At 36.0% G+C, this 19,421-nt stretch overlaps 3 protein-coding genes across 3 annotated transcripts; all 3 read left to right on the top strand.

Moving 5' to 3' along the window:
• The first annotated feature begins 4,135 nt into the window (after positions 1 to 4,135).
• Positions 4,136 to 7,402, top strand: LOC103943341 (uncharacterized calcium-binding protein At1g02270). Its single transcript, XM_009353622.3, has 10 exons — positions 4,136 to 4,976; positions 5,169 to 5,273; positions 5,372 to 5,477; positions 5,695 to 5,915; positions 6,008 to 6,084; positions 6,180 to 6,288; positions 6,367 to 6,492; positions 6,582 to 6,692; positions 6,797 to 6,904; positions 7,165 to 7,402. Exons 1-10 carry the CDS (start codon positions 4,827 to 4,829, stop codon positions 7,399 to 7,401), a joined length of 1,350 nt encoding a protein of 449 aa, XP_009351897.1. The 5' UTR covers positions 4,136 to 4,826; the 3' UTR covers position 7,402.
• Positions 7,403 to 10,694: 3,292 nt separating this feature from the next.
• On the top strand, positions 10,695 to 14,190 carry LOC103943342 (NAC domain-containing protein 91). Its single transcript, XM_009353623.3, has 6 exons — positions 10,695 to 11,134; positions 11,682 to 11,959; positions 12,510 to 13,037; positions 13,201 to 13,291; positions 13,397 to 13,659; positions 13,744 to 14,190. The coding sequence occupies exons 1-6, from the start codon at positions 10,954 to 10,956 to the stop codon at positions 14,041 to 14,043; spliced, it is 1,641 nt and encodes a 546-aa protein (XP_009351898.1). The 5' UTR covers positions 10,695 to 10,953; the 3' UTR covers positions 14,044 to 14,190.
• A 443-nt stretch (positions 14,191 to 14,633) lies between these two features.
• Positions 14,634 to 17,156, top strand: LOC103943344 (IAA-amino acid hydrolase ILR1-like 5). Its single transcript, XM_009353624.3, has 5 exons — positions 14,634 to 15,049; positions 15,170 to 15,295; positions 15,766 to 16,080; positions 16,317 to 16,445; positions 16,627 to 17,156. The coding sequence occupies exons 1-5, from the start codon at positions 14,699 to 14,701 to the stop codon at positions 17,011 to 17,013; spliced, it is 1,308 nt and encodes a 435-aa protein (XP_009351899.2). The 5' UTR covers positions 14,634 to 14,698; the 3' UTR covers positions 17,014 to 17,156.
• The last annotated feature ends 2,265 nt before the right edge of the window (positions 17,157 to 19,421 follow it).

The raw sequence follows: 19,421 nt of genomic DNA, 5'->3' as shown, positions 1-19,421 counted from the left end.
ATTTTCGGGATTCCTAAAATATTTTCGGTATTAAGGGATGAAACGTGATTGCGTTTTGGCTTTTGGCCATAAATTTGAGATTTTATGGTTTTTGGCTTAAAATGTTGTTACCCAAATTCATATCAATTGAAATTTAAGTTGTTTACCTATTACCAATTTGAAATTTCTTATCAATTGAAATCTCAAATCATTCTTACCAAGTCAAATTGACGTTATAAAGTTCCAAACTACTTAATTTCATACTTCTCTTTCTAATATACTCTACTCTCAAATTACTGAAATTCAATATTTAACATGCATAAACCAAAACAAATATACATATATATTTTTGGTTCGGTTCAGAATTTCCTAAACCATTGAATATGTAATCCCGATTCCCGTACCGAAAGGTTAGGTATGGATCCCAAAAGTTTCGTTACTATAGGTTTGGGATTTTTTCGATATGGGATTGAGATTTTTTTGGTTTGGTTTGGGATTTTTGGGAAAAATTTTCAGCCGTGGTTTTTGTCAAAAGGCTATGTTTGACCTATGATCCTTTAACTCTCTCGGTTGAAAATGGCATAAAATATGGTCTGACATTATTAATTAAAATATAATTTATTGTAAGACTATGAGGTTAAAGGGAACCATTTGACTCACTTTCGGATGGTTGGAGATGGCCTAAATCACTCAAACTTCTATGCCTGCTGCTACGCTTTCCTTCTTTAAGAAATACGTGGTGCAGAATCTTGCAAGAATAACAAGACTCAGCAGAAGCACCCAAATTATTGCTGAGACCAACACCGATGCATGCAGCCAAATCTTAGCCGCAGAATCATTAGAACAACTTCAGGGTTCACAACTAATTAATAAATAAGCCGGGTCCAGACCCGGGTCGGGCCATGGATTTTAACGGATCTAGTTTTAAAGTCTAACCTATCCTTCCATTGGATGTGAAAAACCCAAATAACCAAGAGCCCAAATTAGCCTTGTTTACCTTTTTTTTTTTTTCTTTTTTGCTTTACAACTTTTTTTTTCTTTTATGGATAAAAAAAAATAAAATAAAATAAAAACAAAGCCATTACACCTCAGTTACAACTAACGAGAAATGTTAGACATGCCAATTTTTTTTTTTTTTTTTAACACATTAGTGTACCATATAAAAAAAAAGTAATTTTCACATCTTTTAATTTTTCACACATTTTTCTTTATTTCTGATCATCATATTAAATAAATCGAATGAAATAAACATATATGATTAAATATGAACGTGTGAAATACTAAAAAAAATATGTATTTATCATTTCTCAATTGAAAATAAAAACATTCCTAGAAGAAGGCAAAACATTCACTGTATGTGTTCAATCACGCAGACGTAGTTTTGAAAATATGTATGGAATGTTCTCAATTGAAAATATGTTGTCAATTGAAAATAAAAACATTCCTAAAAAATATGTATTTATCATTTCTCATTTCTCAATTGAAATACTAAAAACATTCCTATATGGTGTTATATATTCATGTAAAGTATTGTGCTTAGGATTAGAATGGGTTGGAGGAAGTAAAGTAAATTTCTAGCACTATTATTTTGTGAAGATCACATACTGTAACGTCTCAATTCTTAACTTTATGGTTTTTTTCTTTTGAGGATTAATTTTTATGCATCATTTTCTCCGGCACACTCGTGTTTAATATTTTCTCTCAAATTAAACATATAAAAATTAATCAAAAGACGTACAGAAACAGATGCGTCCAAAAGACAACAATATGGGCAAAAACAAAACAGTTTTTCATTAGGAAAACTAATAAAAAAGGTTTGAAAAACTAAAAAAAAGGTTTGAAAACTTTTGAGTTTTAACGATAATGACAAAATAAAGGGTTAAGTGAATAGTATTAGAATTAACTTTTTAGTGTAAAAATGTGATTTTTCATTAAAGTGAATAATACTGAGAACTTTTTGTTAAAAATTCCTTTTTCATTTTCTTTGTGCAGCCGCCCATATGCATGATATGTTGTTTGTTGCAATAAGTCTGAGGAGACTTAACCTGCACGTCACAAGCTACAATGTCACACCGCACGCCATGGATGCCCGAAAGCAACCTGATGGCGAAGTTCATCGGATGCAGTCGATCCAGTTGGTTTTATCCAGTTGGTTTTTTTTTTTTTTTTTTTTTTTAACAAGATATTTTAAGATAATGCCATACCGTTCCGTATTTTGGACATTTTGAAAAATCGCTCTCTTCTTAGACTAGACATGCCACAAGCCTGTTTAAGGGCTTACAAAGGGAACGTGAGCCTTTTTTTAAGTTTTTAGAGATTGCTTATCAAAAGAGACTGTGGTTAGTGGGACTCCTACCTACTTAGAACATCTAATTGTTTATGACTGAACCAACTCTCAGTGACCAATCTAATTGTTTATACGTCTGACTAGCCAAATATATAAATAATAAAATGGATATAAGTTTTTTTTTTTTTAGTTTTAACGAAAAGTCCGTGGTATTATTCACTTTAATGAAAAACTACATTTTTACACTAAAAAGTCAAACATGATACTATTTACTTTACTCTTTATTTTATTCTTATCGTTAAAACTCAAAAATTTCAATTCATTTTCATTAGTTTTTTTTTTTTTCTTTTTTCCAATGCCAATTGCCAAATATGTTTTCGATCCATCACTGTATGTGTTCAATCACGCAGACGTAGTTTTGCCTCCCACCTCTTTTTGGGGCCACCAATTGTTCCAAGAACGCAATATTTTTATAAGATAGAAAACAATTCTCCATAGTTGGCCATAGTTGGCCATAATAGTAATTGTAATTTACACTCAGAAAAAATAATTATACACTCTAAACATTCTGTATTTAGAAGAAAAAAAATTACTCTTACGTATCATTATATGCTATATTTTTGGTAATCGCTTTGATTCTAAGATCTTGATTTAGTAGAATATTCGTGATTGAATACTAATTTAGGCACTCTCGATAGAGCATATACAAATACACGTTCAGTTACCATCACATCAGAAACTTGTTCCGAAAAGGATGATTATTCCCTTCCAACTATGCTCCAAACTTGATTAATACGTGCTTAAAGGCAACAAAGCACTATCTAATTCGTAATAGGCAACCAGAACAAATCTCAATCATGATAGTCATCCAACTTTCGGCCGATGGGAAACTAGAAAGATTAGCATTCTGTGGAGCCCTTTTGTTAGGAAGAGATCCCCTCTGGATCTTTCCCATCAAAGCCCACCAATCAATTAATCTGGATCTTTGAAATTTGATCCAACGGTTAAAATTATTATAACTTTTAAAGGAATTCCCTATTTGTAGCCGTTAGATCAAATTTCAAAGGTACGGATTAATTGATGGTGGGCTTTGGTGGGAGAGGGAGGGGATCTCTTCCCCTTTTGTCAACCTTGCCTGCTTGTAATTACCCCCACATATATTCCTCGAAGATGAACTACGGCCTCACCTTTTATTTTTATTCCCTTAATCATAAGGGCTATTGTTTTCGGAAAGTACAAAAATGTAATAATCAAGGACGTCCTCACGAAGCGATTCCAAGTATTTCTTAGAAAGTTAGGGGTGTATTTAATTGAAATTTTGAGTGAATTCACTCAAATTTAACAAGAGAAGTTGAATTTATCAAATTCTAATGTAGAATATGAAATTTTCCTAAATCCATCAAATCATTCATTTTAGAAAAAATATTGATAATACACTTAGACTCGTATTCTAATGTAAAGTATGAAATTTTCCTACATCCATCAAATCATTCATTTTATAAAAAATATTGATAATACACTTGGACTCGTACTCTTTAAAAAATCTTTAATTGATACACCCGAATGCATATCATTTTATAAACTATTTTATAATTTCCCAGAACTTTCATAGACCCAAAAACGAAAATAATTAATATTAAATTTTCTAGTGTCACATTTTTCAAAAAAATTAAAGAGAAGGGCTAAGGAAATTACGTGGAACTTTCCATGACGTCTTTATAACTTTATGTTTTTAATACATTATTTTATAATGTTAGCACAAAAATCAAAGTTAAACTATAAAATGACATAATGTCAAAAAAAAAAAAAAAACTCACTTTAAACAAATCTCCTTTAACATTTCTCCAAGAAAATAATTGGAACTTGAGGAAGAGGGCAAGCAAAAGAGGCAGGAGGGAAGAGGTCGCGTTGGTTACAAGCAAAAAGAAAGAACCTTCTGGGATCCTTCGGGGATCAAATTGCAAAACGCGAATAATGCGCACAAAGGTATTTATTTTTGGAGGGTGGAAATCGAATCCCCCAAAAGATACATGCTTTTTTAGCCCCCCATCCATGGCCGTCCTCCTCCTCCTCCTCCAACTCTAAGTATATTCTCAGAGACACATCACAAAATACATACACACATTGTTTGTACTACATAACTGACGCTTTCACAAAGACAACATATATGAGGTTGTCCCTTAAGCTCAACCCACGACAAGTAATCCGAGGTGGTTGTGGTAATCCGAGGTGGCTGTGGTGGTGGTCTTTGAGTCCGAGGATCACTCCCCCACTACCTGTAAATCCGTTAATTTCTCCCTCCTACTCGTCTTCCTTGTCCCGAACGCTAGCGCATCTTTTCGAGAGCCCGGTCATTTTCTTTCAATCCAATCGACGTCAAGAAAAAGCGGTTTTGTTTTTTTGTTGTGCCCATTGTTTTGGGCCCTTGTTTCCGGCAAAAGGCAGCGGGCAGTTGTTTTGCATTTTTTGATATTGTGGGTTGCTCTGCCTCCTCTGTCTGCTGCGGCGAGATTTGTACATGTTTATTTATTGGTGGGAAAGTTGAGAGAATAATAAGACGATGACGATGACGAAGACGAAGGGAAGGATTTCGAGAATTGGAAGCTACGCAATTGCGTCTTCCAAACGAGACGGCCACCACCAACAGCCCTGCATTACCTGCACCACTTTCAACATCCTCGCTCCAATTTACAAGCGCCTCAACCATGACGTTAGCATCTCTCTCTCTTCATTTTTCATTTATTTGGTCAAAAGCTTATGCCTTTTGATTTTGTAGCCGATTCTTTCTCATGGGAAATCTTAGTTTTTGAATTTTATGGTAAACCTTGGAAGTTTGATCCTATTTTTCTACCATTTGGTAATGGAGTTTGTTAATCTTAAGCTTCTCCCTTGTGATGTTCAGGACCCCGATTGTCGGGAAAGCAATTACAGAGCCTATTGGCTGGCCAGGAATCAAAGGATATTGGATTGTTTGTTGGCTGAGAGATCGTCCATCATTTGTCTGCAGGTTTGCATTTCTTACAACATTTTGAAAGCATTAGGGATGGGAGTTGGAGTTGCTACACATTTTTTTGTGGTGTTTATACCTCTCTCTGGTTGGCACAGGAGTTCTGGGTCAGCAACGAAGAGCTTGTTAACATTTACGAGAAGAGACTTGGGGATGCCGGTTATATCAGTCTCAAACTAGGACGAACCAACAACCGTGGCGATGGTACCGTCATCAATTCCTTTAATCCTAGATTCGAGAAAACGAATAAGAAAGAAATGGGGAGATGGGGAAAGACTAACGAAATAAGTTAATTTTGCGATTTTGAATGGAACGAAGAATCTGTTTTGTTGGGGTATAGGATGGAAACTGCTTATACTGTTTTTATAGACACATTAAACATTGTCATCATGAGTTGTTTCTCTTTCTGCTGGTGTTTCAGGTTTGCTGACCGCAGTGCATAAAGACTACTTTAGAGTTGTAAACTATGTAGAGTTGCACTTCAATGATTGTGGTGATCGTGTTGCTCAGTTGTTACATGTGGAATTAGCCACCCCAATTTCGCAGTTTCGAAACAATGATATTCGGCAGGAAATTCTCATTGTGAACACCCACTTGTTATTTCCTCATGACTCGAGTTTGTGTTTAGTTCGACTGCATCAGGTAGCTTCATTCTCGATTTCATACTCTTCCTTTGTATCTACACACCGATAACATTTTCTTAGAGATAACATTTTGTCGGTTTCTCATTGTAGGTCTACAAAATCCTTCAACATGTAGAATCTTATCAGAAAGATAACAAGCTTAATCCCATGCCGATTATACTCTGCGGGTATTTCTAATGCCTTACATTTTGGATTTTTTTTTTCCCTAGTTTTCAAATTGCAGCCATTTGTAATATTTTGTTTCAATCTGTTCTTTCTTCAGTGACTGGAATGGAAGCAAAAGTGGACATGTTTACAAGTTTCTTCGGTCCCAGGGGTTTGTATCTTCTTATGATACTGCTCATCATTACACCGATGCAGATGCACATAAGGTCAGTATCTTCAACTTTACACCTACAATTTCGTTTCTGTATGCCTGTAACTCATGTATTTCATATTTTTGTATGCAGTGGGTTAGCCACAGAAACCATCTGGGAAACATATGCGGCGTTGATTTTATATGGCTTCTCAATCCTGATAGATACCGTAAGCTACTAAAAACTAGTTGGACCGAAGCAGTATTTGGCATGTTCAAGGTCAGCAATACATGTTCATTGCCTGTATACTTTTTTCAGTCACATTGCTGTCCGTTCTGTTTCTAATGGGATAAATTTTCACAATTCAGTACCAACTACGAAGAGCTTCACTGACAGAGGCTGATGCCTTTGCCTTTCTAAAGGCTGATAATCCTGGTGATTACATAACCTCTTCAGGTTTCTGTGAAGCACTTCGACAGGTTCGATCTCAGTTAAAACTAAGATTTTCTCCTTATCTTTTGTCTTGTTCTGAATCTTTGCCTGTTAATAACTTTTCTAATTGGTTAATTGCTATGTTATACAGCTTAATATGACGGGTCATTGCCATGGACTTAGCCTCGAAGAGACAAAGGATTTGTGGGTTCAAGCAGACATAGATGGGAACGGCCTTCTTGATTATATAGAATTTCAGGTAAGTTATTTTCACCAACTATTTCTCATTGTTATTAGTCTAATATACACCACGGAGATTGATTAGTAGTACAGGGAGTTTAAGCTTTTATGTAGGAAAATGCTTTTGCCTTCTGGTGTCAGTGGGCGTAGGTTGTTCGCGCTTGTGGATTTTTACCCCTGCTATTTGGTTTAGAAAACTTCGCCGTTTAAACTTTCATCTATTTTCTGGCACCATTAGACAGTTTTATGACGTTTATGTTACTACTAATGGCATTGCAGCAGCGAATTTGGTATCCTACGGGGTCAGAGCAGAAGGATGAAAGCGGTAGCGACTGTGACAGTGATTCCAAGGGTATTCAGGAACAAACAATTGGTTTCAGTGTCAAAAACGCGGTGCTCTTCCCTCCTGAAGTGGAGAAAGGAACGTGGCCCGAAGATTACTCTCTTTCCGATCATGCACGACTCACAGTGGTTTTCTCACCAATAAGAATGCCTTGCTCTCAGATGGTTCCCTGACAACCGCAAGCTCAGAAGAACATTGGTTTGAGACTTTGTTACATAAGGAACCAAAAACTTGTAAACGGGAAATGGTCAAGGGTTACAGCCAGACCGTGCGGAATGGATGTAAACCAGTTTTCTTCAGCAAAGAGAGTGAAAAGAACTTCGATCGGCATTCCTCCTTTTTAACTGTGCCTGTTCGAAGCTCAATCTTTCGTATCCAAGCGGGCAAACATCAGGAAACTGGCCTTTGATCTAAAAGTTTGCAACCGAATAACCTAACTAGCTTCCGGATTACACATTTGGGCCTTTCCATTGTGCCCATTGATGTGGTGAAAAAAAGAAGGAAGCTAAGAAGGAAGAAAGAGATGTATAGCTGCTGTGCATGTGTAAAAATCCTATAGAGTTCTATAGCTGTCTGTGCATATATATGTAGGCTTGCAGCTATCCCCTACTTGTAATTTTGTAGCAATGGTGAGATGGACCAAATTAGAAGCCCTTTTGTAGCTAACTTTTTCTAATGTTCTGATATAGTGTTACTCTAACCTACTTTAACACGAAGAGGGATTCAAGCTCAAGTGCAATGAGGTGAATACACCGTAATAACTAATTAACCGAACTAACGTCTGCATGATAATCATAAAATAAAGGTAGATTAATTGTTTGACTTTATCATTAGTGACCTTTAGTATAGGCTTAGTCTAGTTGGCTAAAGCAATACGCTACTCTCTCTAAACTCAAGTTAGAAATGTCATAACCAACTGGCTGAACCCATGTCTGCATGACAATCATAAAATAAGTGTGGATTAATCGTTCAACCTTATTGTTTGTGACCTTTTTTAGTATAGACTTAGTCGAGTTGGCTAAAATAATATGCTACTCCCTCTAAACTCAAATTCAAAACGTCTTGTTTTGGACTATGATTCCAGGAACCATTACTTGCGATTAACAAAGCATATAACGAAAGTTTTAATTAGGGAAACAAGTAACAGTTGTTGCCAACCCTAATCTCAACAAGTTTCTCTTTTGTTTTCTTGTATGATGTATCAAGCTATAAAACAACACAAAGTTTACTTCGAAGATCCCCCTACTTTTTGGTCAAATGATAAAGATGATACGTAGCTATCGAACTTAAATATTAATTTCAATACCTTTTTTTGGCTTTTTATCGTGGTATATATATGTGTGTACGTATTTATATAAATTCAATGGAGAAAGATTAAGTGAGACTAATTTTTCGACAATAGTCGTGTGCGAGATACTTATTCTCTCTCTCTCGTGTTGGTGGATCATTACACCAAAAACTCTCCGTCCATCCCTCCTCCACCATTTTTTTTTTAAGAAATATAAAAGAAATTAAATGAAGAAAAAAAAAAGCGGAGGAACTAAGCCAAAACCAAATATCAACGAAACCGATCATATAGACAAAATGATATGTGTGTGGATTTATAAATAGTAAATACTGGATACCAATAAGCAAAATGCTTTGTAATACATGTGTATTATCTGATATGACAAAGAATGTGTACACGTCAATATATAAATTCATCTCACTAAATATTAATTGTATGTAACAATCATCGCATATGATGGGTACACAATTATCTTATATGACGGAATCCAATATGATACAAAAGTACAATCTCTCTAACATTGTTGTTTACGAACCCTGTTGCACATAGCACAATGGAAAAGATTCGCAAGTGATTTCTTCAATACTCGTGCACATGCTAATTAATTAATAAGCCTTTTCAAATCACTTTTCTTTGTGTTCACATTGTCAGTAAATAATAATAATATACATGAAATATAGTTGTGGAATAAAATGAAATCCTAACCGAAAAAGGAAAAACAAACAAAAGTTGGGTGAATATACATAATAAGATTACTTTAATCTTATGAAAAGTTTAAAGTTCAATATTCCCGCACCAATATTGACATACAAGCATAACTAAAGTTCTAGGCCGTATTTTACACGGTATTGTCCTGGGTTTAATTTTTGGTATTATCACATGATGGTAGTCAAGGAAATATTGAAATACCTTTTAGAATCTTCTCGGACTCTCAAAAGATAGAATGCCACAACGAAACTACTGGTCGGTCCCTTTAAAGAAAACTCCCAAAACTCTAGATGACCTATGTGAATATACCACGAACTTCAGGGTTTTTCCAACAACCTTCCCAAACGATGTTCATTGTAAATATCGTGGAATTTGATAGTTCTTTGCCTGGAAATTTGTTTGTTTATGAAGATAACATATAATATTCGACATAAATAAATGCCAATGGCGTCTCTATCACTTCTATTTTATCTATATAATTAATACATTAAACTTAAACTTCATATTTTCCCAATATCCAACATAAAAAATAAATACAACTTGAATTTTACACAAATACACTATTAGCACATAAAATATCCATAGGAAAACCGAACTCGAGGGTGGTACATTCATTTTTTCTTGTTTTGATGCAACGATATATTTATACTAAATTATTTCAAACTCGTCATCCACACGATTTCAACTTAAAAATCTCTCATTTACAAGTAAAAAAGGTATTAGTAGACCATAATATACTTGGTTACATCTATTTACTAGTAAAAAATTACCGCTTAGAAAATAAGGAAAAATATTTCGCACATAATGGTCTCGCGTGTTATGTTACCAGTTTAAGTAAATTCATACGTAAATAACAATAAATGTTGTCCAAACGATAATCAAATACTATACCATATCAAAAAACGCACTACACCGGAAAATAATTCACATTCTCAAAATGTAATTCCGCACATTGTAAAAGAAATCATGTATACTAACTTCCTTAACGACAAAGTATCATCTCACTATCAGTGCATCACAAATCCATCGACAATGGCCGTGTTCATCTAGTCCCCATCAGTCTCTTTTGTCATTTCTCAGGCCACCAAACTTAATTTATTTTAAATATTATTTAGTTTTGTTATACATAAGAACAATTAAATTGTTAAATACAAAAATAAATATATGAAAAATTAGGGTAAAGTTCATAGCAATTTCGTAGCGGGACCGGGCTTCCATGCACAATCCTCCCGCGATACCTTCGTCGCAACGCTTTGTAAATTATCCATAATACCCCTACTATCACTCAAAATCACTTCTCCTACCTAAACGCTCTCTGTTCAGGCACCACTTATTACATACGAACAATGGCACTTTCGAAATTATGAGGCATTAAATACCCCTGTTAGTTTTCTCGGACGCGGTATTACGTGGAATTTAAACGCGGGTTGGTAGACTCGGTAAATATATATAAACTGTGTCTCTGTCTCTCTCTCTCTCGTCTCTCAGTAGTCTCTCACCTTTCTTCTTTACTCTCTGCTGAAAGAAAAAAAAATCTAGAGAGAGAAAGGTGGTCCACATCTGATATCAGAACACCAAAATCTCCATTCCGAATTCGATAATCTGTCCGATTCCTCGGTTTTTCTTTTGGGTTTCTGGTAAAAAGTTTTAGGTTCTTGAAAAAAGCTAGATTTTTTGGTTTTTGTTCACTCTCTCTGTCTCTCTGTTTCTCTCTCTAGAGTTGCGGTGAATGCTGGTGGCGGATATGGAGACGCTGTCGATGGATAGTCTGCCACTGGGGTTCAGATTTCGGCCAACGGACGAGGAGTTGATCGATTATTATTTGAGGTCGAAAATCAATGGCAATCATGGACAAGTGGCTGTTATTCGTGAGATTGATGTTTGCAAATGGGAGCCCTGGGATTTGCCTGGTATTAAATTGTCTTTCTTTTCACATTTTTCTGATAATCTCTTAGCTCTCCATTAGTGTGTTATTTAGTTGTTAAATTCACTATTTAGTTTCCATTTCGTTGTAATTAAGCTGGGATTTTGTTGGATTATTGAAACTTTGGGAAAGTTATGAACTTTTTGTAGCAGCAAGTTCTTGATTTTCTCACCAATTATCTAACTTGAGGGTCTTCAATTTTTGGGTTTTGTTTCTGCTCAATGTTTAAGCTTATTTATGCTGCAGATTTATCAGTGACTTTTTAACAATATGTACTCTTTCTGTTGGGGTTTTTTGATAGAATGTGGTAAAAAAATGCTTAAACTTTGCTCATGATTATCGGCTTGTCGTAAAAACAATCCATTAATGTCTTATTGGGTTGTAATTAGGCAGGGAATTTGATGAATTGGTGTAACTTGGGGAAAATTATCAACTTTTGGTGGCAACAACTTGTTTTTCTCACCAATTACATATTTTTGGGGTTTTCAGTTTTGTATATTTTTGCTCAATGTTATGTTTATGTTGTGCTGCAGGTTTATCAGTGATACAGACAACCGATCCGGAGTGGTTCTTCTTCTGTCCACAGGACAGAAAGTACCCAAATGGGCACAGGTTGAACAGGGCTACAATTAAAGGGTATTGGAAGGCCACTGGAAAAGATCGTCAAATCAAGTCGGACAAAATCTTGATTGGAATGAAAAAGACATTGGTCTTCCATACCGGGCGTGCTCCCAAGGGTAAGAGGACGAATTGGGTTATGCACGAGTATCGTACGACACAGAAGGAGCTTGATGGCACAAATCCAGGCCAGGTCGGTTTTCTCTTCAACTTTTATTTTGCTTCTTACTTCCTAGTTGTCTGATTACTTAGTTTATGATATTTAATTGATTCTATGAGCACATTTGGACACCAAAGTCTTGAAAATTCGTGGTTTGTGCAATCGGTTTAAGTGTGTGTATAATTTAGTCAAACTCTATTACTTAGTGGAGTTTTAGTTTTAGTGAAATATCGTATAACTGGTTTGAGTAAAATGGATGGATTGGATGTCTTATCTTAACTGATAGAAAAAATGATGTTCATTTCTTGGTAATTAGGAAGGGGTTTTTTTTTTTTTCTTCGTATGTATGACATAGTTACCAAGTGTTATTGAGAAAGTGATAAATCTCAATCTTCAATAGAGTCTCTTTGCATGGAAATAAGTTATGTTTTTCAATTCAAGTTATTTAATTGGTCTGCGTGCGCGTTTGTATATTGCATTTTCGTAGGCCTCCGAAACACATATGCTCAGATCACTGACTGGCAATATAAAATGACTAAACTTTCAATTACTAATCAGATGTTATGTCCATGTTATTATGCAGAGTTCCTTTGTCCTTTGTCGCCTGTTTAAAAAACAAGATGAGACTATCGAAGATTCAAACTTCGATGAAGCGGAACCTACTGTTTCATCCTCCACCGCTGCCCTATCTTCTCCTCAAGACGTACAGTCTGATCATGCACCGCTTCCAACATCACCATCTCTTGAAAGGCAAGATGAAAGGCCTCTTACCAAAGTCGAATGCACCTCTGCTGATAATTGTAATGCGATGGGATCAGACACTCTACCGCCTCTACCACCTATTGAGTTCCCTAGCAACAACTGTAGTGGTTATGATGCAGAAGATCAACTGCATATGCCGCTGGGGGAATTAAACATGTTTTATGATCACCCACAAGAGCCACTTTTTTCTCCATTGCACTCGCAGATGCACGCAGAGCTCGGTTACTATGGCAGGAATGACTTTAGCCCCCCTGATGACCAAGACACATATGTATGTGAGTTCTTGAGCTCAATTTTCAACAGTTCAGGGGAGCAGATTGATGTTGATGGAAGAGCAGCTGAATTACCGGTGAGTAGAAGATTTCATGTTACATTTTAACTTCAAGTAAAAATCGTATTCTTAAGGCTTGCCTCCCAACTTGCAGTTGTACATATCTGCAGCATTCTGTGTCATGTTCTTTTAAATATGTTTCTCTAGAAAATTAAAGTTTCGCTGATCTCATTTCATACAGTTCGAGCCAGAGCTTCAAAATCCTGTTCAGCCTGAGGGGAATATTGACAGAAATGGTCCATCACCGTTGATGTCAATTCCAGAAAATTATGGTAAGTCTTTTTTAGTATTAACATGGATGAGTGTAAGAGATATGTGGATGGTGTTCTAGATGAATGTTATTAACGGAATGCTTCTCCATTTGGTTTTTGCTGCAGGCCAATCCTCAAGGTCTCAGGTAACAAGCAATCATTTGAATGCAATGATCAATTGCGATGCTGCTCATTTGAATGCAATTATCAGTCGTGATGCTGGAACTGAAATCAGGCTTAGGCCTCGCCAAACACAAAATCCGACTAGCGCAGAGAGCTTTGTGACACAAGGTGATGCGAATAGAAGATTACTGATTTTGACTAAATTTCTGCAACTCAAATGCAGCAGTAGACCAGAAGACAGAGAAATAAAACCAATAGCCATGGAGGTGAGAAGTTTGTGAAGCACAAATAATGTCGAAATTTGATGACATATGTTCGGGGGTTGGTAATGAGTTTAACGCTGTTTGCAGGAGATAAGCAATAACAAAAAGAAACCTATTGGTGCTGTTGCTACTGATGTTATTAGTGCTGACATTGATCTACCAGAAAAAGGAACCGTGCCCACAAGACCAAACTTGACTACGGAGGGCAGAATTGTTACCGGCAAAAGGGTGCCTTCTCTGTTCTTTAAGGCCTCTCCCGCCGGTCAATCTATGTGGTCCTTTGCCTTTCTCTTTAGGGTAGTTGTGGTTGCATGCTGGTTCATAATCTTGATAGCTTATGGGGATTTCATTAGTTTTGAAGCCGTCGGAAGACCCTTCGCGGCCTAGCATGCTGCCTAAACCCCACTTTTTAGGGGCTTGTTTAAATTTTGTGAGGCTAAACACAGGATAGATTTTATAGGTTCAGAGTCCTCGTGTGATTATGTACAGCAGCTAACAATTTTATCAGAAATTGTTCTTTTTTCTGTGAACTTATATCCTTCGTGCAATCGACATATGTAATTCACTGAAAAAAACTAACCTACGTTGAAATGTGACAAATGTGATTGTGATGGTATGTCACATATACGATGCACTGTCAAACCCTTAAACTCCACGTCAATCACGAGGTGTTGTATATTTTAACTTCCTCATGTGACTATGTACATTTTTAACTTCCACGTACGACCGTTTGTATTTGTTTGGATACCGCCAACCACAGTGATTGTTTTGCTACAGTCGTCAAACTTTGTAAGTTAATATGTAAAAAGGAAATTAATAAAAATAGCTTAAACTTTGTGCTTTAACGAAAATGACAAAATAACGAATAAAGTGAATAATACCAGTATTAATTTTTTAATATAAAAATATAATTTTTCATTAAAATAAATAATAAAGTTTCCGTATATAAATTGCTCGTTGTGCCCGTCCTTCCCTTGTAGTCAACCCCTTCTGGTTCTGCAACTGTTGACTTGCATCTCCGCAATTCCGTAAACAAACAGATATGCGTTCTTGTTCGATTGCCAATTTCCTCTTCGTTTTACTACTCTTACTCACTTCTCTTTCTCTTGGTACACCCCATGGCGCTCCTGATCAAACCCACTACGCAAAAGAGCTTCTGAGCGCAGCCCAGCAGGATAAAAACTGGTTAATCTCCATAAGAAGGCAAATCCATGAAAACCCAGAACTCAAATTCCAAGAGCACAACACCAGCGCTCTTCTGCGCAGAGAACTCGATCGGCTCGGCATCCCTTACAACTACCCAATTGCCCAAACCGGAATTGTTGCAGAAATCGGGTCCGGTTCGGGCCCCGTTGTTGCTCTTCGAGCCGACATGGACGCCCTGCCGTTGCAAGTAATATCCGGGAACTTCTTGTTTTTTTGTTTTGATTCTCTGAGGAAGTTGTCTTTAATTTATTGTGAATTTTAAGGTTTAGCTTTTGGTGGATTTTGTGGTGGTGGTGGTGATGTGTAGGAGCTTGTGGAGTGGGAGCACAAGAGTAAGGTTGATGGGAAAATGCACGGCTGTGGACATGATGCTCACACCACCATGCTTCTTGGCGCTGCTAAGTTGCTTAGTCAACGAAAAGATAAACTTAAGGTTAGTTTTACGTTTTAGCAGATGTGGATTAGGTCAATTTAACCTTTGAAAAGGTAGAATACCCCTTTCCGTACATTGTTTAGAATATAAAAATGGTCAGCTACGTTTTATGTTTTGCAGCGAAGTGAATGTGCATTTTGAGGTTCTGAGTTAAAAGTTTCAATTTTTCTGTTGAGAGCATAACTTTTTGAACATGGGTTATGCCGATTGGCAAGGCAGTGTTCTTGCCCCGTTGCATATAAGTTCGAATCCTCTTTCCTGTTAATTAGGGTAGTGTAGAATATTTATCTTGTAAAAGCAATTCAGTGAGGTTTTATGTCGTGCAACAAAGTGAATGCGAATTTGAGATTCTGAGTTCAAAGTTTCAATCGTTCTGTTGAGACCATAATTCTCAGCAATGAAAAATTGCAATATTGTGATACAATGAGAAAATTTTGCCTAAAACTTTCTTACATATGGTGGTGTTGAAGGGAACTGTGAGACTTCTTTTTCAACCTGGTGAGGAGGGAGGTGCCGGCGCCTCCAAAATGATAAAAGGAGGTGCTCTTGGTGAAGCTGAAGCGATATTTGGGATGCATGTTGATTATACAATACCCACAGGAACTGTAGCATCGATTGCAGGACCGCTCTTAGCTGCTGTTTCCATGTTTGAAGCCAAAATAGTCGGGATAGGCGGGCATGCTGCAGAACCCCACAATACTGCTGATCCAATACTTGCTGCCTCATTTGCAATTTTGGCGTTGCAACAGCTCATCTCAAGAGAAACTGATCCCCTCCATAGCCAAGTACGTGCCTTTAAAAGAAGAAGAGATTTTTTTTATTATTATTTTTTTTCTGGTGATATCGTAGCTTTAGTTTCATCGCAATTTCCATTGTCTGTCAAACTGATCCCTCATTGTTTTATCATTTTGGTAAACTTTAAAGTTGTTTTGGGTATGAAAGAACTACGCATATAGAAGGAAAAATAACATAAAAGGTTCCACTGCAGCGTATTGCTAACAGCTAGTTTTCTGCGCTGAAGGTCCTATCTGTTACTTATGTTAGAGGTGGGACTGCATCGAATGTAATTCCATCGTATGTTGTATTTGGGGGCACTTTGAGGAGTCTTACAACTGAAGGCTTGTACTTACTCAGGAGGCGATTGAAAGAGGTAAACGACATACGTTGTTCTTTAACCTTGTTCCATCAGACAGTTAGACTTAGTAGAAATAATGCCGGATGTTTCTTTCATCACTCATCAGTAAATAGGTAGACTATCAACTAGCTTGTTTTGAAAGAACAAAGAAATAAACGAGTAAAGCATTCGGTTCATAAATTGGGATTTCTTGCAGGTTATTGAAGGACAGGCAGCCGTGCATAGATGTAACGCATATGTTGACACGAAAGATGAAGAATACCCACCATTGCCTGCTGTTGTCAACGATGAAAGCTTGCATATGCAGGCACAGAGGGTTGGAAAACTTTTGCTTGGTCCCGAGAATGTGAAGTTGTGCGAGAAAGTGATGGCAGGTGAAGACTTTGCCTTCTATCAGCAGTTTATTCCTGGAATCATGCTTAGCATTGGAATTGGAAATGAGGAAGTGGGTTCAGTTCACTCGCCGCACTCGCCTTACTTCTTTCTTGATGAGGATGTGCTTCCGATTGGGGCAGCATTACACGCTGCCTTGGCGGAGAGTTATTTGGACGAGCACCAACATTCTGTACACGCTGAAATTTAAGTGCGATTGGAGAAGCCTTGATGGTTGCATACTGTCATGGAGAAATTTATAAATAACATAAAAGAAATAACTTTTGTGAAATGTGAATGTGCAAATAGTTTGTAACTTGCTTAGTTAATTAAGAATTTGACCTTACATTCGAAGTCCTGGGTTTGATTCTCCTTCCCAATCTTTGAGCTCATATAGATGGATTAAAAAACCATTCCTTAGTCCATGTAAACTCCCAAAGTATCCCCATAAACAGTTGCCATGGATCCATGATTATAAGTTTGATTTATTTTAAAGATGGTGTTTGGTTTAATCAAGTTTGCTGACTTTTAGGTCTTTTGTTGGTGGATGTAGAAGGAAGACACTGCATTTGTACACTAATCTACACTAGGGGAGGGGGACGGTTTGACCCAAGATGTATTGGGTTGGATAGGAGGCCTTATTCATCGGGGCAATTCGTAATTGCATATTGAATGTTTTAAAGCACAAAATACATTATGAAATCTTTCCAAATCCAATAACATTCATATCTTTTAAAATAATTTAAAATCAAATTCTGATTTATTACACCTGCACTTTTACAGACATTTAAAATTCTAAATAAATTCTCCTAAATTTTTATTTTCTTTAAAATTCTAATTGAATATCGAATTTTAACACTTTCAAAATCTCTATTAAATATACAACTAAAAAAAAGGGGTTTTTTGAAATGGGTCTAAAGTAACTAAAAATTAGACCTATTTCAAAAGTCAAAAGTTACTAAAAATTGGATCTATTTCAAATTTTTCCTAAAAATAATGATAATGCTCTAATATTTATATGTTTATGGGATCATTAGATCAGGTGAATTTTGCACTAGAAACAACTCAATCCAAAAATAATTGGGTGGTTTTGACATTAAAAAAAAAAAAAAACATAATTGGGTGGTTGATTGTGATTACTTTACTAACTAAGCCAAGCAATCGTCTAGATTCTTCTAACCGCCCATCATTCATGCATTGGACCGCACTTTTGTGCTTTGATTAAACAGAATCTCTTCCCTAATTGATGCATAAACTTTTTTAGAGGACAAATCATTCTCCCCTACGTAACCTAATATTTCCAACTTTTTATTGATAATGGTTAGAAGATAATCAAAGAGGTCAACCTAAATTGTATTTGGACTGCCTTCTTTTTGGCTGATTAAACTTTAATTAAGGAGCTGCATGAGGCCGTAGACTGGAAAGATTATGTTGTTGGTTGGTGAAATTTGTTTGTTTTTGATTATTTTTAAGGAAAATTAATAAAAATGATTTGAAAATTTTGAGTTTTAACGATAATGACAAAATAAAAGGTAAAGTGAATAATACCAGGATTGATTTTTTAATGTAAAAATATTATTTTTTTTGTTAAAGTAAATAGTACTAGAAGCTTTTCGTTAAAGTTTCTTTATTTTTAGCAGTTGTGAAATCAGTCACCAAACTTTTCCGCTGGGAAGGGACTTCTGTTGCTGTTACTGATGCTGTTGCTGTTGCTGACTCACTACCACGTGTGACCACCATGCATGCATGGTAAGTTGGGTCTCCTCTTTCTGAATGTTGGTGCGAAAGAAAAGATTGATATCTTCTTTTTCTTCAAAGTTTCTGTATTTAACTTTGGGAAAACAAACCTAACAAGGGAATGGAGAATCAGCAGTTTTCAGCTTTCCTTAATTTCAAAAGCTTGGTTGGCATTTGATTTGATAGAAGTAGATATATGAACCAAAATGGATAATTATATGCACCAAACTCATATATATATATATATATATATATATATATATATATATATATATATATATATATACACTTCACCTACCGTAAGGCTATAATTATATCCATTTAGTTGCAGTTTGGTAAAGTTGTATGGTGAAATAGGTGTAATGTTTAAGAGTGTTGTGATCTTGTTACGTGATATTATAAATTTACTCATGTAATTGTATATTATTCATCAATATTATACTCCAAGTCCATGACATATCAACCCTCTTATTTATCACTGTCATTTGATAAGTTGCTAGGTGAAATAGGAGTAATGTTGTTTTCAGGCTTCCAAATATTACATGTTCACTCATATGCGTCAACAATCTGTATTTCATATAACAATAGAGAATCACACTCAAACGTTTGTCGTGAAATAACCATGCCCGTCACTCTCTTGGTGCATGGAAGTGAGAACTTTTTGAATATTCAGCAAAGAGAAAGAGAGAAAGAAGCGTTTTCAATAACCTGAAGAAACATCGATCAAAAGAAAGAAAATTTGACAAAGATTAAAGAGAGGACTAAGCTTTGTGATATGGAGGAGGCAACCCATGTGAGATCAACTTTACTATAGCTGGCTCGTGTGTGTGTATATATATATTTTATTTGGAAATAACACGAAAACTTAGAATGCAAAATTTC

Source organism: the organism of the source record quoted next, unplaced genomic scaffold, assembly GCF_019419815.1.
Source record: "Pyrus x bretschneideri cultivar Hongxiangsu unplaced genomic scaffold, Pyrus_bretschneideri_v1 Contig57, whole genome shotgun sequence".
Classification (NCBI taxonomy): domain Eukaryota; kingdom Viridiplantae; phylum Streptophyta; class Magnoliopsida; order Rosales; family Rosaceae; genus Pyrus; species Pyrus x bretschneideri.
This window is presented reverse-complemented; position numbering and strand designations above follow the sequence as displayed.